General features: G+C 41.7%; 1 protein-coding gene across 3 annotated transcripts in view; it reads left to right on the forward strand.

Annotated features, from left to right (window-relative positions):
* The window catches only part of lekr1 (leucine, glutamate and lysine rich 1), a 144,468-nt gene that overhangs the window by 30,420 nt on the left and 87,673 nt on the right, over positions 1–26,375 (forward strand). For all 3 annotated transcript variants that reach the window (XM_059506260.1, XM_059506259.1, XM_059506261.1), the window contains 2 exons: positions 716–879; positions 19,405–19,590. In XM_059506260.1, coding sequence (XP_059362243.1) covers positions 716–879; positions 19,405–19,590 — 350 coding nt within the window. The remainder of the gene's footprint in view (positions 1–715; positions 880–19,404; positions 19,591–26,375) is intronic.

Genomic DNA, 26,375 nt, shown 5'->3' on the forward strand with positions numbered 1-26,375 from the left:
ACATTTAATGAATTTCAAATACGAACTCAAAAATCTCACCTCATATTGTCTTTTCTCTACACTCGTCTTCTCAACTTTTAATTTTTTCTATTGTGTTCTTTTTTTCATCTCATCTTCAAACGGAAATCAATAATTTAATGTCTTCTCATCTTTTCTCTCTGTCTTGCCTCATCTAGTCTGTTCTTATCAAAATGAATCAACGTTATGTAATCCCTTAACTACTCTTGTTGTCTCATCTCATCAAAATAAACTCAAACATTTCTCAAAGAGTTCAAGTCTTTTATTCTCATATCGTCTCTTCTCTTTAAAATCACCCTAAGCATTTATTGAAGACTTTTTTTCCTCATCTTTTATTCTTGACATCTAATCTAGTCTCTTTTGTTCAAATAGAGCTCTGATGTTTTAACTCTGTTCTTCTCTCATCTTTCACGTCTCTCTTCTTTCTCATCTTTCATCCTGAACGTTTGATGTAGTGTCTCCTCTGCTTATTTCTGTTTTCTTTTCATCTCGTCTCTTCTCCTCTATTCAAAATCAACTAAATATTTCATGTAGTGATCTTTTCTCTTTCCTTCTCATCTAGTCTCATCTGTCTTTTTCTCTCATGATTGGACATTTCTTGAGAAAGTCATATCCCCTTGCAGTAAAGCAGTGTAGTATTCTTCAGTTCTAAATCAAAATCTTTGAATAATTCGTTTTGTGTCTATGTGTGCATCAGATCAAGGTTTGTGCAGCAGCAGTGGCTTCTCAGTGAGGCTTTGGCCCTGCTGCATTCGTCTCGAGGGGAGATGACGACTGTTAAGAACCAGTTAACTCACTTCCCGGAGACCTGGGAGAACAGCAAAGCACTGATACAGCAGAGTTGCATCAGTGCTGATGAAGGTAATTACACACATGCACACACATATGCACACAAAACCACTGCTTCTGTCCTGTGAACTCTTGTCTTGCTTCAGAAAACATTTTCTCCTATCTGATTTGTACATCTGTTACAGCTTATAGTACATGTGTGTATGTGCATGTGTATTACACACGTGCTCAGACAGAATCTGAGCCGTGTGCACAGAGCACACTCCAACACACTGAGGATGACAATCATAATATATCTTGTCATGGTCTAAAATTAAAATAGGAACACATTCGCCCTCTGCCTCTGTGGGTGCGTGTCGGTGGCTATGAGATGTAGGGCACACTGTACCCGCTATGCTGAGATAATTGCAGTATAATGATAATAGAGGATGTGAGACATTTACTATAAGTGCTGGAAGAGAGGAAAATGTCAGTGGATGGCACTGTTGATATATACCCCATAGTCGTGTGTGAAGTTAGTAGTCTTGTGGAAAAGTATTGCCTAACCCAACCTTTTAAATGCTAGTGTGCATTGTCGAAACATCCTCTCAAACTGACTCTGAACTTAATAATGAGTTTCTCTACATGTATAAATAACTAAATGTATGTTTGAAGTTAAATGTTAGAGACAGGAGAAGGCATAGGCTTAAGGTTATGGTAAGGCATATTTTGATTTCTGTCATTCTCAAACTGTGGAGGTACATGGAGTGCCCCCAGGTGGTGTGTCATGTGATAGGAAATTTACAATAATAATAAATAAATAATAATTACATTTTAGTGTTCCATGTATGCTGTATTATTTATTCTATATAATTTCAATTTTATATAATTTCAAAAAAGCTTAATTTAGCATTCAAAATCTTATACTAATGTTAACATTCTTCTTCATTATGGGATGCAAATAAGAAAATTATTATTTTTTTCCTCCTGACTGTCAACTGGTGCAGCTAACAATAAAGGAAGGAATAAAAAAGCCATATTTCCAATAAAATCATCTATTATTCTGTAAATTTTCATGAAATATTTCAAAATGGCTTGTTTTTACACCGAAGTCAGTGCTCAGTTTTGAGTAGAGATATGCCGGTATCAAATTTTCCTGTTTGCGATTAATTGCTAATGCTTTTATCACGGTATACGGTATTATCACGGTGTTGAAATGTATATGGTCATAATACAGTATCACAGGTTAAATAACTTTTTTCTTATAACAAAAATAACTGAACATTTAAATACAATAAAGCAATACAGAAAAAAAATATATTAAGATTAATTTACACAGATTAAGGGTCCTATTTTAACAATCTAAACGCAAAGTGTAAAGCTCACGGCGAAGGTCCACTCAGGGCGTGTACAAATCCAGTTTTGCTATTTTAACGACGGAAAAACGGTCCGTGCACCGGGATGCATTTTTGGAATGGGTTGTCCCCATTCTCTTAATAAGTAATGGGCGTAACGTTCAATAAACCAATCAGAGTGTCATCTCCCATTCCCTTTAAGAGCAAGATGCGCTTGCGCCATGGCGGAAAAGCTGAACGCTTCTCTGTCAGGAACACAACTGGACACAGATGCAGGTTACAGTGCGAGACCAATTTATTCAAAAAAGTCAAAAGAAAAGCTCCCTCCAATGAACAAAAACAGGCCGGGAAATGAGGAAAAAGGTCCAACAGAAAAATAAGAGACTTCAATGTCCTTGCAAAAATGCCCGGCAGGGGGCGCCCAACGGCGCGGCCGCGTAGAGAGCGGTGAGGGGAGGAAGCCACGAGAGAGCCAGTGACGGAGCAAACAAAACTCTTCAGAAGAATGCCGGTGCCCGGTCTAGGAAATGAGGGAGGGGAAAAAATAGAAAAAACAAAACAAAACCAGAAGCAGCAAACAATGGCACGACAGAACAAGGCTTGACAGGATCAGACAGGAAGACTACACTGGGACTATTGACGAACAACGATCTGGCACCGATAGGCGCGACAGACGAGAATAAATAGAGCAAGAGATGAACAGACATTGAATTCAGGTGAGCGGAGTCAAACAATTAGAAGCGGAAACTGTAGTGATGAAGGGGAGGGAGGAACGCCACAGATAGGTGCAAGACGAACGATCAAAACCAAAACAAAACACCATGTGCACACGAGATTCAGAAATATACAGAAACACACTCACACACCGAAGAACGGGGTGATCAGACAGCGGATATGACAGTACCCCCCCTCCGACGGACGCCACCAGGAGCCGCAGAAAGGGGCTCACCTCGTCGCCGGTAGAAGTCCTCGACCAGTGTCTGATCCAAGATGTCCCTGGCCGGAACCCAGCTCCTCTCCTCTGGGCCATAGCCCTCCCAGTCCACAAGATATTGAAAGCCCCGACCCCTACGTCGGACATCTAGCAACTTCAGCACTCTATAGACCGGGGAGCCATCCACTAGACGGGGGGAGGGGGGGTTGGGGCAGATGGAACAAGAGGGGAATGGAACACAGGTTTAACCCTGGAAACATGGAAAACAGGGTGCACCCGACCAAGCGTGGTAGGGAGCTTGAGCTGCACCGCCGCCGGACTCAGGACCTTGGTGATCCGGTATGGGCCAATGAACCTGGGTGCCAACTTGCGTGAGGCTACCCTGAGAGGCAGGTCCTTGGTGGAGAGCCATACCCGTTGACCACACACATAGCGGGGAGCAGGAGTCCGGTGACGGTCGGCCGCTGCTTTAGTCCGCCTACTAGCCTGGGCCAAGGCCGCCTTAGCCCTCTTCCAGGTGCGTCGACACCGTCGGACGAAGGCCAAAGCAGACGGGACCGCAGCTTCGGGTTCCTGTGTGGGAAACAAGGGAGGTTGATAACCGACAGAACACTGGAATGGGGACATACCTGTGGCAGAAGCCGGAAGGGAGTTATGGGCGTATTCTACCCAGGACAGCTGTTGACACCAGAAGCTGGGATTTTGGGATGCCAGGCAGCGAAGAGTACGTTCCAAATCCTGGTTTGCCCGCTCGGACTGCCCGTTGGTCTGGGGATGGAATCCAGAAGACAGACTCGTAGAGGCCCCGATCTGCCGACAGAACTCCCTCCAAAACCGAGAGACAAACTGGGGACCCCTATCAGTGACCACGTTGACCGGAAGACCATGAACCACGTGATCAACCATCACCTGAGCAGTCTCTTTGGCTGAGGGGAGCTTGGGAAGGGGAATGAAATGGGCCGCCTTAGAGAAACGGTCCACCACCGTAAGAATGACGGTGTTACCCTTAAATTCCGGAAGGCCAGTGACAAAATCAAGGACCAAATGTGACCAGGGGCGAGAAGGGATGGGCAACGGGTGGAGCAGACCAACGGGAGGCGCATTGGAAGTCTTGTTCTGAGCGCACACCGAGCAGGCAGCCACGAACTGCCTGACATCCTTGGCCATGGATGGCCACCAGAATCGCTGGCGGATGGCAGCCAGCGACCTCCGGACTCCTGGATGACAAACCAGCCTGGACGAGTGACCCCACTGGATGACTTCAGAGCGCAACTTGGTGGGAACAAACAGATTACCCGCTGGACCCCCCTTCGGCACAGGCCCCTTAAGTAGGGCCTCCTCTACTCGTCTCTCGATGTCCCAAGAGAGGGATGCCACCACCACCCCTTGGGCAAGATGGTGTCTGCTGACTCCTCCCTCCCAGGAGCCTCGAAGAGACGAGAAAGAGCATCGGGCTTAACATTTTTGGACCCGGGCCTGTAAGACAGCGTGAAATTGAACCGGCCGAAGAAGAGGGCCCAGCGAGCCTGTTGGGAGCTCAGCCTCCTGGCCGAACGGATATACTCGAGGTTTTTGTGATCCGTCCAGACCAGGAAGGGCCGAGCTGCGCCCTCCAACCAGTGACGCCACTCCCCCAAAGCCAGCCTGACCGCCAACAACTACCGATTACCTATGTTGTAATTCCGTTCTGGGGGACTCAGGCGGTGGGAGAGGAAGGCACAGGGATGCACCTTTCCGTCCTCATGCGACCTCTGAGATAGGACCGCCCCCACTACGACATCGGAGGCATCCACCTCAACAATGAATTGACGTTCAGGGTCTGGAATAGACAAGACATGAGCAGAGATAAAACGGGACTTTAATCTATCAAAGGCCTCCTGTGCCCCAGTATTCCACTTGAACGGTACCTTGGGAGAGGTGAGTGCCGTTAAAGGTGCAGCAATCTGACCAAAGTTCCGGATGAACCGCCGATAGAAGTTGGCAAACCCCAGGAACCGCTGCAGAGCTTTACGAGAGTCAGGAGCTGGCCACTCGGCAACGGCCCTTACCTTACAAGGGGAAACAACGAACCCCAGGAACGGAACCGACTGGGCATGGAAGACGCACTTCTCCGCCTTAACATAGAGCTGGTTCTCCAGCAGCCGTTGTAACACCTGTCGAACATGCTGAGTGTGTACCTGCAGAGATGGGGAAAATATCAAGATATCATCAAGATACACGAAGACGAAGCGATTCACCATGTCTCTCAACACGTCGTTAACCAGGGCCTGGAAGACAGCTGGGGCATTGGTCAGACCAAATGGTAGGACCCGGTACTCAAAGTGTCCCGTGGGTGTGTTGAAAGCTGTCTTCCACTCATCCCCCTCACGTATGCGAATTAGGTGATAGGCATTCCGAAGGTCTAGCTTGGTGGAGACCTTGGCTCCCTGCAATAGCTCAAAGGCAGACGACATAAGAGGCAAGGGTTACCTGTTTTTAATAGTGATGTCACTCAGGCCTCGATAATCTATACAAGGACGCAAGAAGCCGTCCTTCTTCTTGACAAAGAAGAACCCAGCACCTGCAGGAGATGAAGAGGATCGGATGAGACCGGCTTTGAGGGATTCATTAATATATTTGTCCATGGCCTCTCTTTCAGGACCTGAAAGGGAAAACAAATGACCCTTGGGCGGAGAATTGCCTGGGAGGAGCTCAATGGCACAATCATAAGGGTGATGTGGAGGTAAGGAGGTGGCCCGGGACTTACTAAACACCTGGCACAGGTCGTGGTACTCCACCGGGACCCCCTTCAAATCAGCAGCCTCCACCTGCAAGACAGGACACACAGACACAGGGAAAGAGGCAGCACCCAAACAAGACGCAAGACAAAACTTACTCCAAGACAAGACAGAGTTGCTGGACCAATCCACGTGAGGGCCATGTTGCACCAACCACGGGTGCCCCAGAACTATGGGAGCACTCGGGGATTCAAGAAGGTACAGCGTGGTCACCTCACGGTGATTGCCCGAGACTATAAGATTGACAGGAGGAGTAGCATAGGAGACAGTGGTGATCAAAGTGCCATTCAATGAACTGGCAGGAATAGGTTGGGAAAGAGGAATTGCAGGAATTCCCCAGCGGGTGGCTAGAGAGAGATCCATAAAGTTGCCCTCAGCTCCCGAGTCAACCAGTGCAGTACAGGAGTTAAGGACATCACCAAACTGAATGGAGACAGGAAGGAGAGTGCGAGAAGAGGGGGGGTTCAATAAAGGGGTAGCGCTCACCAGGATCCCCCTCTTTACTGGTGAGCCTTGACTTTTAGCGGACAGCCTGCTGCGAACTGACCTGATTTGCCGCAATACAGACATAGCCCTAGGGCGAGGCGTTGCTGCTTCTGTTGAGTAGTGAGCCGAAGGCGCCCCACCTGCATGGGCTCAGGCTCAGTGGTTTCTGTGGGGTAAACAGATGACGACTCCTCAGTCCTCCAGGGTGCACGAACTGCCAGGCGTTGACGACGGCGGCGAAGGCGACCCTCGATCCGCAACGCCATGTTAACAAGATCGTCAAAATCACGTGGCAGGTCCTGAGTGGCCAGCTCATCCTGGATGTCATATATATATATCCAAGATGGCGCTGCGTGAGTGGTAGCCTGTTGCTGCAGCTCTGAGCTTTTTTTCTGTGAATCTTAGTATAGGCATATTTCTTTTGTTTTGTTTTCTTTTTCTTCCTTAAAAACTATCTTTCTTTAATGTATGGGCACATGGATGTAACTTTGCAATGGGAGAATCATTCGGCTGCGGCTCCATTGTTTACACATGGGAACAGCTGTTAGCACTGAGGCACACTAGGATATCTTCTACTGAAAGACAGGAGATCCCTGAGGATTTATTTAAAAGAAGAAGAAGGGGATGCAGAGGTGGAGTTAAACGTCGAGATAGGAAAAGACGTTACAAACCATGCATCCCATCTGTTATTATGGGGAATGTGAGATCTCTCCCCAATAAGATGGAAGAGCTAACGGCCCTAACCCGGCTGAAGAGGGAATACAGAGAGTGCAGTGTCATGTGCTTCACGGAGACGTGGCTGAATGAACTCATTATGGACTCACTGGTTACTCTGGATGGCTTTCAACTTGTGAGAGCGGACAGGAGAGCAAAAATGCTTCAGCTGCATGTGAGCTACTTCACTTACTTGTGTCGCAACTGCAGACATCACACCCACAGTCCTTCTTCCTCATCTCCGGAGACTTAAATCATGCTTTCTTGTCTTCAACACTTCCTACCTTCACCCAGTATGTTAAATGCCACACAAGGGAAAATAAAACTTTGGATCTGCTGTATGCCAACATTAAAGATGCATATAACTCTTTACCCCTCCCCCCGCTGGGCCGCTCAGATCATAACCTGGTCCATCTTCTGTCTAATTACATACCTTTGGTGAGTAAACAACCTCCCACCACTAAGTATGTGAGGAAATGGTCTGAGGAGGCCAGTGAAGCACTGAGAGACTGCTTTGAGACCACAGACTGGGAAATGCTCTGTAATTCTCATGGGGAGGACATTGACACTCTTACTCATTGTTTTACTGACTACTTAAATTTCTGTGTGGAGAACACCATACCTAAGAAGAAGGTTTGGTGTTTCTCCAACAACAAACCTTGGGTGACTTCAGAACTCAAAGCCCTGCTGAATGAAAAGAAAATACTTTTTAAATCTGGGGGAAAAGAAGAGTTGAAGACGGTCCAAAAACAACTAAGATGGGAGATTAGGAAAGGAAAAGACAGTTACAGGAAAAAGTTGGAGTCACGCCTCCAACAAAACAACATAAGGGAGGTTTGGAGGGGTCTGAAAACCATCTCTGGTCAGAACAAAGTCAGTGGCAGCGGCTTTGTTTCTGGTGACTGTGACAGGGCAAATGAATTAAATCTTTTTTTCAATAGATTTGATTCTACCCCCTCTCCTCCCACCTCCAACCAGACTTCAGACCTGTCGGGAGCTTCTATACCTCCCTCTAGCAGCCTCTCTCTGACAGTCAATCAGGTGAGGATGGAGCTAAAAAAGATCAAGGCAAGAAAGGCACCGGGCCCGGATGGAATCTGCCCCAGAATGCTTAAAGATTGTGCAGATCAGCTCAGCGAAGTCATCCTGCACATCTTCAACTTGAGCCTGAGTCTGGAGCGAGTTCCAGTTCTTTGGAAGACTTTGTGTGTTGTTCCAGTTCCAAAAACTGCACATCCCAGGGAGCCCAAACACTTCAGACCAGTTGCCTTAACTTCACACCTGATGAAGACCTTGGAGAGGATTGTACTACGACATCTGAGAACCGTGGTGAGTTCAGAACTGGATCCCCTACAGTTCGCTTACCAACCAGGCATAGGGGTGGAGGATTCCATCATCTATCTTTCACACAGAGCACTGTCACATCTGGAGAGCACTGGGAGCACTGTGAGGGTCATGTTTTTTTATTTTTCCAGTGCTTTCAATACAATTCAACCATCACTGCTCTGGGAGAAGCTATTGGGGGCTGGTGTTGACCAACACCTGTCTTCATGGACCATCAGTTACCTCACGGACAGACCACAGTATGTGAGGCTCCAGGACTGTGTGTCTGATGTGGTGATGAGCAGCACAGGAGCACCACAGGGGACAGTGCTTGCTCCTTTTCTCTACACCCTGTATACAGCAGACTTCAGGTATAACACAAGCAGCTGTCACATGCAGAAGTTCTCAGACGATACTGCCATTGTTGGGAGGGTTGCAGAGGAGAATGACCAGGAGTACCGGGAGGTCATCGGGGACTTTGTCAACTGGTGTGAGTTAAACCACCTTCACATCAACGCCAGCAAGACTAAGGAGATGGTAGTTGCCTTTAGCCGGAGGCCACCTGGTGCTACACCGGTGAACATCCAGGGTGTTGACATTGAGATGGTGGAGACATACAAATACCTGGGTGTTCACCTTAACAAGAAACTAGACTGGTCCACAAACACAGATGTCCTGTACAAGAAGGGCCAAAGCCGTCTCCACCTGCTGAGGAGGCAGAGTTCTTTCGGTGTGTGCAGGTCTCTGTTAAAAACTTTTTATGACTCTGTGGTGGCATCTGCAATATTTTATGCAGTAGTATGCTGGGGAGCTGGGAGTACAGAAAGGGACAGGAAAAAGCTTAATAAACTGGTGAAGAAGGCTAGCTCTGTTCTGGTCTGCCCTCTGGACACCATAGAGGAGGTGGGGGAGAGGAGGATGTTAGCCAGGTTGACATCTATTATGGGCAACACTTCTCACCCCCTGCATGAGACTGTGAGCTCCTTGAGCAGCTCCTTCAGTAGCAGACTGCTGCACCCTCAGTGTAAGAAGGAGCGCTTCCGCAGGTCCTTCATTCCAGCAGCAGTCAGACTTTTTAATGCAACATCATAATGCAGCACTGCAAGCTGCTTCTGAACTTTAAGTAGCACCGGACAATTATTCTGCATTATGTGTATTTCTTTATCTATTTATTACGTGTGTCACCTACAATTGTGCAATATGTAACCTTCGTTCATTTACATTATACTTATTTGTATAATTGTATATTTGTATTTATATACTGTCTGTTTACATAAGGTTGGTTATTGTGTGAATACAGTTGTTCTCTAATCATCATTATTACTGTTATTGTAACCACTTTTATTCTATTCTATTCTATTCTATTTTTTATTTTTGAGCTGCTGTAACACAGAAATTTCCCCAATGTGGGATTAATAAAGTCTATCAATCAATCAATCAATCATCCTCTAGCCCAGCACGAAACATAGCTCGACAGGCCTCCTCATTCCAATCGCAGGTAGCTGCCAGAGTCTTGAAATGAATTGCATAGTCTGTTACGGAGCGACCCGCCTGACGGAGCCGTGCTAGCTGGTCAGCCGCTTCCTGACCTCTGGCAGAGCGGTCGAATAGCCTCTCCATCTCCTGGTGGAAATCTTTAAAAGAAGCACAACATGGAGCTTTAGTCTCCCAGACGGTGGTTCCCCAGTCTCTAGCCTTGCCGGTTAGAAGAGTCAATACAAAAGCCACTTTGGACATCTCAAGTGCGTATGTGCGTGGCTGCAAGGCAAACACCACAGAACACTGGGACAAGAAGGCCCAGCAGGAATTGGGGTCCCCATCATAGGGTGGTGGGTTATTGCATCGGGGCTCAGGCTCATGGCGAGGAAGATGGTGAACGGCACCACCCTGAGCAGCCTCTCATTGCAGTTCTTGAATGCGGTTGGTCAGCTCAGCCACTTGGTTGGCTAGAAACTCCACCTCCCTTGTGGTGTTCGTCAGTCTGGCTTCGTGCTGGCCCAAAAGAACACCCTGCTGGGTGACTGCGGTTCTGACAGGATCTGCACCTGCTGTGTCCATCTTGGCCAGATCGTTCTGTCAGGAACACAACTGGACACAGATGCAGGTTACAGTGCGAGACCAATTTATTCAAAAAAGTCAAAAGAAAAGCTCCCTCCAACGAACAAAAACAGGCCGGGAAATGAGGAAAAAGGTCCAACAGAAAAATAAGAGACTTCAATGTCCTTGCAAAAATACCCGGCAGGGGGCGCCCAACGGCGCGGCCTCGTAGAGAGCGGTGAGGGGAGGAAGCCACGAGAGAGCCAGTGACGGAGCAAACAAAACTCTTCAGAAGAATGCCGGTGCCCGGTCTAGGAAATGAGGGAGGGGAAAAAATAGAAAAAACAAAACAAAACCAGTAGCAGCAAACAATGGCACGACAGAACAAGGCTTGACAGGATCAGACAGGAAGACTACACTGGGACTATTGACGAACAACGATCTGGCACCGATAGGCACGACAGACAAGAATAAATAGAGCAAGAGATGAACAGACATTGAAATCAGGTGAGCGGAGTCAAACAATTAGAAGCGGAAACCGTAGTGTTGAGGGGGAGGGAGGAACGCCACAGATAGGTGCAAGACGAACGATCAAAACCAAAACAAAACACCATGTGCACACGAGATTCAGACATATACAGAAACACACGCACACACCGAAGAACGGGGTGATCAGACAGCGGACATGACATTCTCAAGCTAAGAAACCAAAGTTAAAGTGCGCAAGCAGATCATCTACGGGACAAGCAGGTATCCACCAAAGCTTCCCGAGGTGAAGAAGGCATGGGATGAAGTAGAATTTCATTCATCATTATAAGTAGTTCAGACAGGAACCACTTTGGCAAGTTTACTTGAGTTTATTGAACACAATTTATCTTTGGTGGTATGGTTCCTTATGGGGGTTCTTGCTCCAAGAATAATTGAACATACAAGAGCTTTATCATTAACCCCCCGGAACCATGAATTAAGGAATACATAACAATTAAGACTTTTAATAAGTCTTTAAAGCAAACAGTGATAATAATCATGTGGATGTGGCAGTTGTACGTCTATCCTGTAGCCTGGTTATGAAGATGGGTGTCTCTCTACAGTGAGGTCCATACCAGCTAAGATTTTGGAAGTCTTAGTGATCTGAAACAAAGAAGACGACAGCCAGAAGGTGCACACTAATGTGCTCATGCTTATAATGGGGAGGGAGGTAGGGTTGCGAGCCATTGAGCATACTTACCGAGCAGTAGTGCCACTATATATATGTCCCATGTCTAATAGGAGAGAGGTGGTGAATGGAGCGATTTGACAGCTGACCGCATCAGCTGTTCACAGCCTTGCATCCATGGCCTGACTGAACTAACACTGCACTCGATTAATAGGCTGGATTGCAAATAGGTAGCCTAATTCTAATAAACGCAATGACTATCCATCATTACATTTTTATATTTATGTAGCTTACACAATAATATTCTTTTACACTGTAATCCTTTTGTTTTTAATATTTGGCATGTTTGTGTGATGCGCATCCCTGTATGTAATAAGCAAAGTCAACGCGCACTGTGGACCCACCCGGAGGCGCATTTTCTAACAACGCTTTCTTTAAATAACAAAAAAAATATTGTGCCATTGACATTAGACTTTAGACCAGGTTTGAGTTGGTCTATGGCGTAGTCTATTCTCAGCTCCTTAAAATAGCAATGCGCCTGAATGCACCTCTTTTTTAGACCAGCACGCCCATGGGTGCACAAATGGGCGCAAATGCATTTGCTAATTAAACGACGTGTCGCTGGACAGGGAAATGCGAACGGCGCAGGACTGAAACTAGCAAACACACTTGCGCTGTGCCTTGGTCGCATTGTGCTGGGTGTATAATAGGGCCCTATAGTGCAAAAGAATTTTAAAGACCAATCGGTATCACTTTACAATAAGACCTCATTAGTTAACCATTAACATTCACAATGAGCAATAGCTACATGTGTTACAGAAGTTATTAATCTTTGTTAAAATATACAAGTCTTAGTTCATGTTAGCTCATTAAACAACACAGCTACAACTTTCAATTTTAACAACGTGTTATTAAATATAGGAATACCTAAGATTAATTCATACAATTCAATTCAATTCAACTTTATTTATATAGCGCTTTTTACGATACAAATCATTGCAAAGCAGCTTTACAGAAAATTAAGTTTCTACAATATTTAGTAGTAGCTTATCAATGGTGACTGTCAGTTTATGTGCATATGATAGACATTTTCAGAAAAATGAATACAAGACGTAGTCAACCAGACGATGAAGACTATTAACAGCAATTACTATTTGATGCAATCACACTTGTAGCAATATTTGGTAGTTCAGTTCATTAATGAATTTTCAGAAGAATTTTTCATTGGCAGTTTATGTTAACTAATGAATTAACTGATGTTAACTAATGAAGCCCAAACGTAAAGTGTGAATGAACAATAAAGAATCAAAATATTTTCAAACAATATCTAGGGCATGATGTAGTCCAGATAAAAAAATAGTAATAATAAAAATAAAAATGGAAATAAATAGCCTATTTAGTCTAAATAAATATTTGGGGCTGTGATGAACACCATAGCAAACCCACAAAATCTGAATGGCTATTTAAAATGATTTAAATATGTTTTAGAAAGTAGCGCTACTTTATTTATGGGGTTTGCAGTGTAAGGGCTGCATTTTCAGCAGTTTAGCGCCATCTGCTGTCAGAGAGTTAATGTGCTTTCATTCAGCGCATCTCTTAGGCCCTGTCCCAAATCGCGCACTTCATGTGGACTTTCGGTCTCGTGGACTTGAAATGCGCGTGCTCGCCGAGTCTACGAGTCCGTAGGCCGTCCCATTCAGCATTTTAACGCTCCGAAGTGTGCTCAGCAGCGCCCCCTTTGTACCCTTGAAGCGGTCTTCCGCGAAGCCCGCATAGAAGCAGGCTCCACGCACTTCAACTACCCAGGAATCCTTGCGAAAGACCAATCAGACAACAGATGGGAGGATATTTAGCTCACGGACTGTAAACATGGCTGAGAAGAGAATATTTAAGTGTAAAAGTATCAATGTTTTTTATGACATAGGCGTACATTTTACCAGTTGTTACTTACAGTTATACAAACATTATCGACCAGTTGATATCTCAAACATAATAATAGCGCGTTAAATAATACGATCGCATTATGATTTATTACATAAATAGAACCGAATGTCATGGCTTTATGAGTCATATAAACGTAGTATGAATATTGAAACCTATACATTTTTCTTAAACTCATTTTAATTTTGTGTTAAAATTTAACATTATGTATTATTATGTACAAATGTATTTATCATTTAAATAAACATGACATCTATTCTAATGCCCAGGTGGCATTTACAATTATAGAACTGTAAAAGCAGGCTGTGTATTTCACATGGACATATTATTTGGGAAATTAAAATTAATCCTGTTCTCTATGCTAAAGACTGTAATTTGTTTAATGATATTTGTGACATTTTTCTAATAAAGGGACTGATGAGATGACCTTTAAGTTTATTCAGCTCCGTATGGAGAGGGATAAGTCAACCAGACCTTCTTCCTGTTTCCGGCGTGACGATCGAGTCTGTCCCAAAATACCTCTCAATGCACCCTCGCGGACTCGCGCTAAGGGCCCTATAGGTCTGCACTACATGACGTCACCGAAGTGTGGACTCTGAGGAAGTCCACAAGTCCGGAGTGTGCCATTTGGGACAGGGCCTTACGTGTTCCCCCATGTGCTTCTCATGCATGCTTGTTTACAGTCAGCGTGATTTTGCCAAGTAAGACTTGTTCCTGGATCAACATTACTGTCCAAAAATACAGACTTAAACCAATCCCTAACTCTAAACCTAACCTTACCCATTATTTATTCTTAAAATCAGAGGGAAATAATAGCTTATTAACAAGGGTGTAGAAGCACGAAATCCTGATTGTAAACCTAAACCTGACATTTCCTGAAAAGTTATATTTCAATTCTGATTGACTGATAGAAATGATGTTCCTGGATCAACAAGGATGTTGATCCTGGAACATATTGTACTTGGTGAAATCACGCTCACCCTTGTTTACATCAGAGCGGCACACACGTCTTTCAAGCAGAAAGCTGTGTTGTGCATTTTGACCAGTTGATTGGGTTATGTTCATTTCTTAGAATGAATAAAACAGAATAAAACCTGTCCTTTATTTTGACAGATAACTACTTGGGGAAAAGATTATCTGTCTGTACACTGATTAAGAAATTGTTGCGTTTTATATTTTAGTAAATGTGAGGCACTGAATAATTTCACTCCCATTATTTAGGCCAAACTAAAAAAAGAAACTAATAAATTAAACCTGGCCACGATTCACAAAATCACTGAAACTGAAAAGAATGGATGGATTAATACAACGTTCTCACATTTAAACTCATGTTCTCCAATTATAATCAACAAAGTGCACACAATGTAAAAAAGAGCTTCATTAATTGACAACTTCAGTGATTTTAAAGGGATCCTTCTTGAACTTGCTTTCATACAATTTAAGTAAAAAAATTGCAGCTGCATTTAATGTCATAGTGTCATAGTGTGTCGGCGTTGCGTGATTAGTGACGAATGCAGAAAGAGAACAAAATGCCGGTCACAAATTAGAAGTACAAACAAAGGATTTGCAAAGAAAAATGACGGAGGATTTCGATTTAAACCAAGAGGAGACTGGTTTTCCTTTGCTAATGTAAACAAACTCACTAGCATGTCTCAGAGGTGCACACTGCGCATACGTGTATTTACTGTATGACCAAAGCTATCTCATGACCAATTCGTACGTATTTTACGAGGTGGCTAATTTGTAAGAATTTGTATAACCTCACTCGTACGATTTTATAAGATTTTTCTAAACCCCTGTGTCGGTTAGGTTTAGGGACAGGGTTAGGTGTAAGTCATTCATACAAATTCATTCGAATTGTGCAATTCGTAAAATACGTATAATTTGTCAAAAATCGTATGAATTTGTATGAGTGTGGTCGTACGAATTCGTACAAATTAGACACCTCCTAAAATATGTACGAATTGCTGTGAGATCGAGTTGGTATGGCAGATAATGAAAGTGAGAGAAAAGTGTTTAATACGTTTGAAATATGGATATTTTTCATATAAAAACACATGCATTCACTACAGAAAGCCTTTATTCACCCCCCAGAGCCATGTGAGGCACATTTTTTTTTAATGAATGTGTATGCTTTATTTGACGACTTGTGGACTGTTCAACTGCAACACCCGCTGACTGCAATGACAGAGCTTGGAATAGCCAGGACAATTTTTTTATATAACTCAGACTGGATTCGTCTGAAAGAAGAAAGTCATATACACCTAGGATGAGTTAAACATTCTAATTTAAATTTTTGGGTAAATTAACCCTTTAACTAATGCAAAGCTGCTTGGTTTGAAAGTGAATTCAGTATGAGCTGTACTTCATGCATCATTAGACCTTTTTGCCTGTGAAATTTCAAAATGTAATCTGACCACACCTTAAGAGAGAAAATAGAGTGTTGCAGTGTGGGCAAGTTTCAGTATTTTTCAGTGTTTTTACAGACCGGCTCTGCTGTGACTTGCATGTTTGTGCATATGTGTTTAGAGAGGTTTTGCATGTTTAAAGGCGTTTGTTCGATTCATACATCGACATGCAAATGACTTAATGCACTGATACTAACACATGCATACTTGTTGTGTGTCACTCAACATAGTTTTGCAGATGATTTGGGTGCTGTAGGGTGAGTTCACCTCTCGCTCACCCCTGGGGTGTGAGCCTCCTCACCACAAACGTTTGGAACCGCCTTCCTTTTGCCTGTTGCACGTTCCATAAAGCTGCCAAATTCCAGCAAGTGTGTGCGTGTGTGTCATTGAGAGGTGAATGAGTACAAAAGGCTAGAATCTTTTGAACCAACGGACAGGTATTTTGTTTATAGTAGCCTAAGGAGTGTTTAGGCTTTGCTTTTCCTGCCTCCCCTACCTGTCTTTCAGCATACACGTGTAATGCTTGCATATTTTTGTATATATGCTCTCCACTCAAGTAGGTTTGAAAGAAAGCTCTCTTGAGGCAGTTTGTGCATGTAGGTTCTGCTTGTTTATGTGCAGAAATATATGTGTGTGCGTGGGTAAGGGCCAAACCTATATGGGAGTGGGTGCAACAATTATGCGCTGCTACCTGTCTGTCTGCTTTCCACGGTTATGAGACATGAGGGGGAGATGAGATGAGATGAGAGCAGAAAGGTACAAAAAGCGGGAGAAACAGAGTAAGACAGTCTGAAAAAAGATGAATGGATTTGTATATGTTGTTTTCCACCGCTGCAAGCTTTATGCTAATCATTAGCTCACACTAGGAGTAGATTTGATCTCAGTAAAGTTGGTTGGGATGTTATAAAAATATAATATTCAGAGGATGCAGTTGAAGCTATACATTTAAGCAACATATGGGTCGTTGGGATTATGTTTTTTTTTTTTGTCTGATTTATTGATCAAACCTGCAAGACATTCTGCAGCCATGAACAAAATTGTATAGAAAATTAATCTTGATTTTTCATGCGTAATTACATTTCTGCAATTTTTTATGCATACTTCTTGTCACTGAGGTTTCTTGTAAGTTTGGTTGATATTTCTCCACACTGTTTCCTGTGGTCTGTAGAGAATAGTGCAGCCGAGTACATAGTATAAATACCTCCTCGCAGTGCCTTTGAGTTGCGTACTGTGGTTTGTGCCAGAAAAAAATGTGTCAGACTTAACAAGACCTAACTTGTGCACATACTACACTGACATTGAATATTCAGACTGGTGCTTGATCAATGACCAAATCTTAAACTTTTACATTTGATCTCCCTTCCAGTCTTACATATTTAGTTACAGTTTGGTGCCAGCTAGCAACCAAAGTAACTCCTACGTAAATTTACCAAGGTAAATAATACTTTAATTTTCAAAATTGTATAGAAAGTATCCGGTAGGCTTTGGTATGGATGTGTCCCTGCTGGTCATATGGCCTGGGAAAACCAAAAGCAAGTTTACACACTCACACAGGTCAGGGCTTTACTGTATATTGCACCCCCTATACACACACACACACATTATGCAGAAGTATGCTAATGAGTTTTATTCAAAGCATTCATTGAACCCTAACCCACACTGGGTCAGCACTAGCAGCTGTTGTTCAGGTGCTTAGTCAGCTGAGAGAGACAGGTAGGGTTTGAATGTTTTTGAATGTGTGTTCATGTGCATGAGACAGCAGGTCTGGGACCAAATGCAACAGAGCTGGTAACCGCCCCATGACCCCAAGTCAGCAGGCATAGGCATAGTCTCTCTCTCTCTCTCTCTCTCTCTCTCTCTCTCTGTTTGTGTGTGTGTGTTCTGCTCTGTTGATGTGCCAGCACTTCACTGGTCTGCATTGTTGACGTGAATTACTGCACCCGCTGCTGTTCTCTGGTATTTTCTCACCCATCAGAGAATTTGCTTTGTTGTTATCATTGTTATGCCATGCACAAGCACTTGTGTTAGATTTTTCAGAGTTACGCATTTTACCTTCGCGGGTGATTGATTTCTTATGTGTTTCAGTCTTGAGTCACTTTATGTGGATGGATCTTAAAAGTTTCACAATTTCCTCATAAAAAAAGTATTTAAAGCGATGGGATGATAATGTATGTGAGGTAAATCAGATCAAATCACACTTTTATCTGTGATACAGCAGCCCCAAAATGTATTATGGCACTTCACCCTTAATATATTGATTGCATTCATCTTTCCTGTTGGAAAGTTCACTTTATCAGGCATCACAAAATATACATCCAGACATATACTGTATATCAAAATCTTTAAACAGATATACCGTACCATACATTTTGTTGGATTTACTTTTAAATCTTTGTCTTTTTTTATTTATTCATGTTTGATGTTAGTTTCAGTTTTGTTGTTTTTTATATATCACTGTTCAAAACAATTGTGCTGATTAATATTTGTGTTATAAAAGTGCTATATTTTGCTAGCACTTTATTTTGATAGTCAACTTTAGACATTGTACTAATAGTTAGTATCTTTGCAACTCCATGTCAACTAGCAGTCATTAGAATATTAGTAGACTGTCTGCTTAATATCTTCTTACACTGTATTTTGATGGGTTTACAACATGCAAGATTGACATTAAGAAATGTTGCAAGTATATGTGAACTTATTCTACTAACCCTAAACCTAACCTAACAGTCTACTCTAAGAGTTAGTAGACATGTAGTTGCAAATTAATGAGAACTAGTTGACATGTAGTTGCGAAGTTACTTATATTTAGTAGAATGTCTAAAGTGGAATATCAAAATAAAGTGTAACATATATTTTCCTTCTTCAGAATTATTTGATAAATTGAATGCTTAAAGTAACAGCATTTATTTTAAATAAAACATATTTCTATATATATATATATATTTTTGTGGTAAATGTATCAACACTTTATAATTAAAATACTACTAATAATAGTGATGTTTTTAACTGTGGCTTCTATATATTTTAGCCCACTGTGTTTATGTACTTAAGCTTTGCCCCAAATAGTCTGAAACTAGCCTACCAGCATCCATTCAAATGGCCTGTTTACTGTGTCATTATACAGTCTGCTTTAGAGGGTGGGAACCATGCTGACTGGATTACCCTGCACCTCAGTGAACTCCTTGTCTTTTCAGCAGGTCAAATTAGTCTTCACTTGGGCATCTTGTTTTTTGTTATTATTAACTTTTCACAAGTATCTGTTTTGCATTTTTAATTATTATCTGAAATACTACACATTAAAACAGGAATGAATGTGGTTGACATCAGTGCACCACACTGCCAATACAAAACAAACTATTAAAACATACACACACACACACACACACCTACACACACACACACACACACACACACACATATATAAACAACAAGCAACAATGCAGATTCCTCTCTCTCTGACCACTTTCACAAATGTATTCTTTTTTAGAGTGTGCTCGTCTGAAGCAGCAAGTGGTCGGGTTGCAGGAGGAGCTGAAGAAGCTGCAGGTGGAGGTGCCAAACATGAAGTCATGTCTTGATGCAGCTAAAGAACAGATTCTGCAGTTAGACAACCAGGTCCAGACCCAGAAACTGTTGCAGAACCAAAACCAAGAAGCCCAGTTTCTCATACAGGGTGTGTATATTGTTTAAAGGTGCAGTGTGTCGTTTTTGTTTCTTTTTGTTTTTGTTTTTTTATTAGCAGCACCAAGCAGAATTGCAATAGTAATAGTAATAAAAATAATGATACTTTTAAAGTGCTGAGGAGGTTCCCTAACCAGGTGCCTAGCAGTTTTAGCATTTATTCTCCACGTTTGTCCTCTGTTTGTGTCCTCCATAGACATCAATGTACATCTGATGTGTTGCGTGTACATGTCTATGCTGGACAGGTGTTTTAGAGTTGCAGTCTCACACCTTGTCTGTATCCAGACATGCCTGTAATGTGTTTCACTTGCTTTTTCAGTTCTTGTCAGTTTGTGTTTGTGTGGTATTGCGTGTGTGTATTGTGATGTTTGTGTTCGGCAGGTGTTTAGGGGTGGGAGTCTCAACCCCTGTCTATTTCTTTTTGGAGCCTCTGAAACTCTCAGTGGTGCAGTTAAAACTTGTGAAATGTTACCCTTGTCAGCAAACTAACAACCCTTTTTCCACTATGAGGGGCCTATGCTCAGATTTGAAAAGATTGCTACTGTTGAAAAGTCTATCTGTCTATCTGTCTATCTGTCTGTCTGTCTACATATATTGTGGCATAAACAGTAGTAACAGTAATATTGTAAAAAATAGCAATACTATGAAGTATTATTACAAATTTAAATAACTGTTTAGTTCTATTCTAATATAATTTTAAATATAATTTATTCAAGTGTTGGCAAAGATTAATTTTTTGGTAACACTTTAGTATTATTCTCTATAAGTACTTACAAAGTACATGTTCCGCATGACCATATTCTACATCCCTAATTCTACCCAATACTACTTAACAACTACTTAACAACTACCTTACGAACTATTAATAAGCAGCAAATTAGTAGTTTATTGTAGCAAAAAAATTATATATATATATTTTTTTTCTTATCGAGAATTTTGAGAAACCTTCAGACAAAATTGATATATAAATGAAGTGCAGCTTAAAACTCTATTAAATCTCCTGAGCTATGAAAGAGCATAACAACTGTTTTTGGAGAAGTACTCATTGACCTAGACTCATAAATGAAGTGGATAGATTTTTCCTTGCCATGCGAGGCAAAAGAAAGCAAAAGAGAGCAAAACAAACAGCGAATACATTTATACCTTGCTCTCTATTTATCCTGGTCATGTTACAGTGACCAGAAAGCAATTATCAGTATGCTGCTGAAGAGATGAAGCTCTCCTCCTAGGCACTCTTTTACCCCCATTGAGAAAATGTCAGACTGACACAGGCAGCACAGTAGAGAGCACTTTCAACAGAAAAGCACGACGTCACCTTAAAGGCACTAAATGTATGATTTTTTATTAAATAACCAAAAACCACTAGAACAGTGTTATACATTTAGCTGACTTGTGTACTTACATTATCCAAAATGTTTTGAAGAATGTTTAAATCCAGAGAAATAAGCAATTTTAACTAGTGACATGGACCGTGTCCATAGTGTCATTGTGTTGCCTGCCAATTACGTCATAACACCTCCTGGACAAACAAGACGATTTAATATGTTGTGCATTTTAATAGACCAGTGACGACCTTACAGAGTAGAATTATAACAGAACTTTCAAACATATCTAGTATGATAAAACAGCACTGCTTTTTTCCCCTCATAGGCATGACTGTAAGGAGTGGAAGCGGTCGACAGTGGCATAATAAAAGCTCCGCTGCTTTTGAGCCGTGTGCCACGCTCGTTCAGCGACCTTGTTTCACTTCGAAGGCTTTCAGCCTAACCCTGCTTCATTCTACTAGGCTGATAAATCATTAGCTCATCCATGAACATGATTTCTGCCCAAATCCCGTCAGATTGCATGGGCTGTGGGGATGAAGACAACATCTCCAATGATTCCATACTCTGTGCAATTAATTGCATGTGATTGTCATGTGCATCTCGTCAGTAAAGCCGGACCGGCTTTACTGACGAGATGCACATGACAATCACATGCAATTAATGATTGGTGATTAGTATTAAATAATGATTAGTATTAAATCTCCATCACCTGTTTTCAGATTGAGCGTGGCAAATGGCACCCTAAACACTTGCGGTCTTCCTCTGACTCCTCACTTTCGTGACGTAATGCTGCTTTGACTGTCGGGTAGAAGTTTGATGTGGAGCTTGCCCCAGTGCAGGCTCAGCAGAAGTGCGGATCGAGGGTGCATAACGGCTGCAAAGAGGGCGCTTGCAAGCACCCTTCTGAATGCTAAAATGACAAATGGAACCCCCTACCATCTGGTGGACTTAACGGACACACGCATGTGTCGGCCATTGTAAGTCTGTAAGACCGCAAGTGCACATGAAGTTTTCCATTTGGGACAGGACCTCAGAGGCAGCCAGAGTGTGTGTAAGGCTTCCCTGCCCCTGGCCACAGCGAGTTGGGGCAAAAATGCTTCTGCACAAACAAATTAAATCTATTACGACAATGAAAATCAATAGAAAGTGTCGATTGCTGCATTCAATTAAGATCTGTTCATGTTGCACCGTTATTTTATTTTAGGCGTTTTTACAGAGTTGCGCATTATAACCAATCATACATGATTTTGTTGAGCTTAGGAATGCAATGACCAATCAGAGGCGTTCAGATGAGTCATCACTGAAACTCATCTGTTTTGAGTGTGCGTGTGTTTGCTGACTGAATTCCAAATACACAGATGTAGGCTATGTACAATGTAAGTAGGACATTCATTACACAGTGTAGATAGCTTAAGTGATTATAATGATGTTTTTTTCTGTTTTTTTTTTCTTGTGATAATGCCACCTTCTGTATAATAATTATTCCCTGTTTAAATAACCTTGGAACGGAAATGTTTTATAATTACCAATTTCTAATGTTTTTTTTATTAAAATGTAATCACATTAACCCTTTAACGCGTACGATCACACCACTGTGATCAGTCTAGGCTGGTCCCTGAAGCCTCATATTATCACAAATATTCAGTGTCTTCAACCATATAAATATTTTAGGTTTCAGACATTTAAATACACATAAGTACTGGCAAAACCATACATTTACAGTTTGTAAAATACAACCTGATGTCTATGGAAACGGCATTAATGACCCTTACAAATATAATCTGACTTCATGTTTTTATTAATATCATATTCAGATTGTGTAGGTAAATAAAGTTTACTCTGCTCTTCTCCCAGTTTACCGGAGACTTACTTTTATGTGTTTTGGGAGGAGAGGATGAATGTGCGTGTTGTAAATTCCACAGCTCGGATTTAGCGCGAACTAACATGGCGGCGCCCATCACCTGGTATATATTTCACATATTTCAGAATCGGAATATCAGATATTTCATGAAATAGTGAGCATGTTTTGGGAACATTTTAAAATAAAATAGGAAAAACGAAATAAAAGCGATCCATGCGTAATACAGATCTATTTTGGCTGTGTTGTGTCACATGACAAGCATGACGCGTCGCCATGGAAACAGTAAGGCAGTACGTTCTGAAATAACGGTCACCTGAAAAAGAACTCACAGGGGCTAAGGTAGAATATTTTAAACTCATGTGCGAAAGGGTTAAATACAAATAGTGTCCCATTAAACCTATTTTATAAGCCTTCATGACACCCAATGTCTAGTTCTTGCCTAAAAAGATGGGTTTATGATGTTTGTAGTAAATAGATTTGGCTGCTTTTAGTTTTACCCTGGAGTTGGTTCACCCTCCGCCTATGCAGACAGGCAACTCACCAACAAACAGACAGAACAAAACAGCCCATTTTTCCTCGAAATAAAAAAGCCCTCTGGACCGACCGTGTAGTGGAACGATCCCATGAGCCTTTATGCAGTTCTGGAATACATCCTGTTGTGAGTTAGCGGATCTGCTTGCCAGCACAAACAGTTTGAGAACAGAATGACTGCTTCCTCTGGACTGTGGTTTCAGGTGTTTACGGCTTGGCCCCCAGTTCCTTTAGAAACAAACACATTTGTTTCCCATAATTTACTGTGCTTTTACACCCTCTATCTCTCTTTCTGCAGCTGCTGCTTTAACAGAGATGATGCAACCTCCTAATTATTGTCTCTTCATTCAGTAAAGACATTGTTGTGCTTTCTGTGGTGTTTTTCCTAAGGAGATGTGCTTCAAAATTAGACCAGCGTCTTACAAATAATGTCTCTCTGGTTGTCTGAAGTCTTGCAGCCTCTTTTGGGTATTTTTGTTCTGTGGTTTATGATGCTAATCACTAAGAGTAAAGAGAGAGACAGAGAGGTCAGAACGACTTGCTCCGGTCAGTGGAAGTAAAGGGCAGCCTCTCATCGACTCCATCTATTTTAGCACTGTTGGGACCTGTTTGTGTGTCTCCTGACTGCTGCTACACGTGTGACAGTGTGTTCTGGCTGGTTACATTGATACCTTTGTAAATGTCAGTAATTCTTCATGCAGATTGGTTGATCTTATCTCTTGTCATATGTTCATACATAGATAGTTAAAGGCACCTGAAGAGAGCTGCTTATCCATGCATTATTAATAACCATTGACAGTCATAACCGTAACTCTAAATATAGTTCAAATATATTGTAGTGAATAAGAAAATCTTTTTTAGAAAACATTTTTTTTTGCTTGTTTGTTTTACCTAAGTTGTTTCATTTTATTCATATTGCATAATATATTTGACTTTGAATTAATGTTAAATATATTTTCTAGATGTTTGGCAAGACATTTTTACATGATGAATTGACATTCCTTGAGTATAATTCATTTCAAATAGTATATTTTAAGTGAGACTAAATGAAAGGCGCTTAAATCACAATTAAAAAGCAGCATTTCATTAAATTACTTAAAAATGCACAAGCAAGCAAAATTTTCAAGCAAAACATATCTCAATATAAATTATATATATATTTCCACCTTTTTAAACAGTGAATTTTCACGACTTTTGACCCCCTTTAGTCATATGAAGAAGGATTTTTAAAAGTTATTTTGGTAATACTTTACATTGAGGTTTCATTTGCTAGAAACAATTAACTATGTTAGTTAGCACAAACAACATTTAATATTAGTTAATATTAAGTTAAAAAAGTCAAGGTGAAGTTATTTTTATAATAATTAAAAAGAAAACAAGTAGATAGAATAAAAATAGAATACAGAGTTCTATTGATAAAGGTTCAAGTGTAGATGGAAGAGATGTGCTTTTAGATGGTTATTGAAGATGGCTAAAACTGTTTGGATTCATGTTGATGTTAGTAAATGCATTAACTAATATTAACAAATGAGACATCATTAAGTGTCGCCGTTATTTTAATTCCGGTATATTCTGTATTCATTGAGGCCATATTGTGAACCAGTTTGACCAATTTATTTACAATGATATGCCTCAACAAAAAAACAAAAACAAAAAATTCTCAACAAATGGAACATTGCATGTGTCACGATCATCAGCTGGAGTGCCCATGAACTCCTATAGAGGGCACTCCACTCAGGACTCTGGCATCTTGTATTTCCATTCCCAACTCCATTTCCCATAATCCCGTGCTTAGGGCTAATAACCACAAGGTGTTCCCCATTACCACTCTCCTATATAAACGGTGTTTGGACTCTCTAATAGGGCGAAGTCTTGTTTAGTTCTGTCTGGCATTTCCGAGTGTTTTCCTAGTGTTTGTTCCTTCCTTGTTTGACTTTGGATTGTTTATACCGACTGTGATTCTCTGCTGCCTGCCCCGACCTCTGATTGTGTCTGTTTTCAATTTTGGATATCCCTTGACATACCTGACGCTGCCCTTTGATCATTCCCTGTTTGACCATTCTGATAATAAACCACTGCATATGGATCCGAACGTCTCTGACTCCATGTTACAGAATGCAGGTTTAACTCCACATAATGTAAGCTCTTCATAAAAGCAATATGCTGCTGATTAAATATTTTAGAACAGAACTACAAACATATATTTCCATGATTTTTCAGATATATTTACTCCCATAACATTTCTAGGCCTGAAAAATATATTGGTCCCACATGCTCTTTCCAGGTTTCCATGACTGTTTGGAAGGAATTTGTCCACATTCTGGTTGTAAAATGTAAGTGGAACATATTCACAGTGTCCTGTGTGGGTTTGAGAGGAACTGATTTCATACAGCTACTAAAAATCACCTTGACACCAGCTAGTTAAATGATTACACATGGCATTAATTCTGAGAAAAGCTCAAACATATTTTGGTTGTAGATGCCTCTTAGGTTTGTTGTATAATTAAATGACATAGATTTGAAGTGTCTGAATATGTTTTGAAGCCACTGAAAATGCTCAATGCTGTCATCATACAAAACCAGATGAAGATAGGCTTGTATGCCCATAATTTGTGGGTTAGATGTCCTGCATGTCGGGTGACTGCAGTAGCACAACTGTAAATCTGTGGCTGGTCTGACTCCTACAGTTTCCTGTCATCCTCTCCTCCCTCTTGTCTTTTAAAATGTCTCCTGTTTCAAATTCTTGGCCATTTTTCCTCTGTCTCTCTGCCCTCTTCACGATAATGAGAGCAGGGTCGAGTGAATACGATCTCCTGAATGCTGCATCGGATGTCACCGAGCTGAAATGATGGATGAGAATGCTTTCACTGGCCTGTGTTTGGGTGTAGAGTTCACCCTCAATTATTGCTGCTGGCAACCGATAGGCACCAGATTATGGTTCAGTGCTTCAAGAGAGATACAAAGCAGCGACAGAGAGAGAGAAAGAAAGTGAGAGAGAGAGAGAATTACATTTTTTGGCACAGGAGGAAATGGATGAATGAGGGAAGAAAGCCAGATGAA

This window comes from Carassius carassius, chromosome 23, assembly GCF_963082965.1.
Source record: "Carassius carassius chromosome 23, fCarCar2.1, whole genome shotgun sequence".
Taxonomy (NCBI): Eukaryota; Metazoa; Chordata; class Actinopteri; order Cypriniformes; family Cyprinidae; genus Carassius; species Carassius carassius.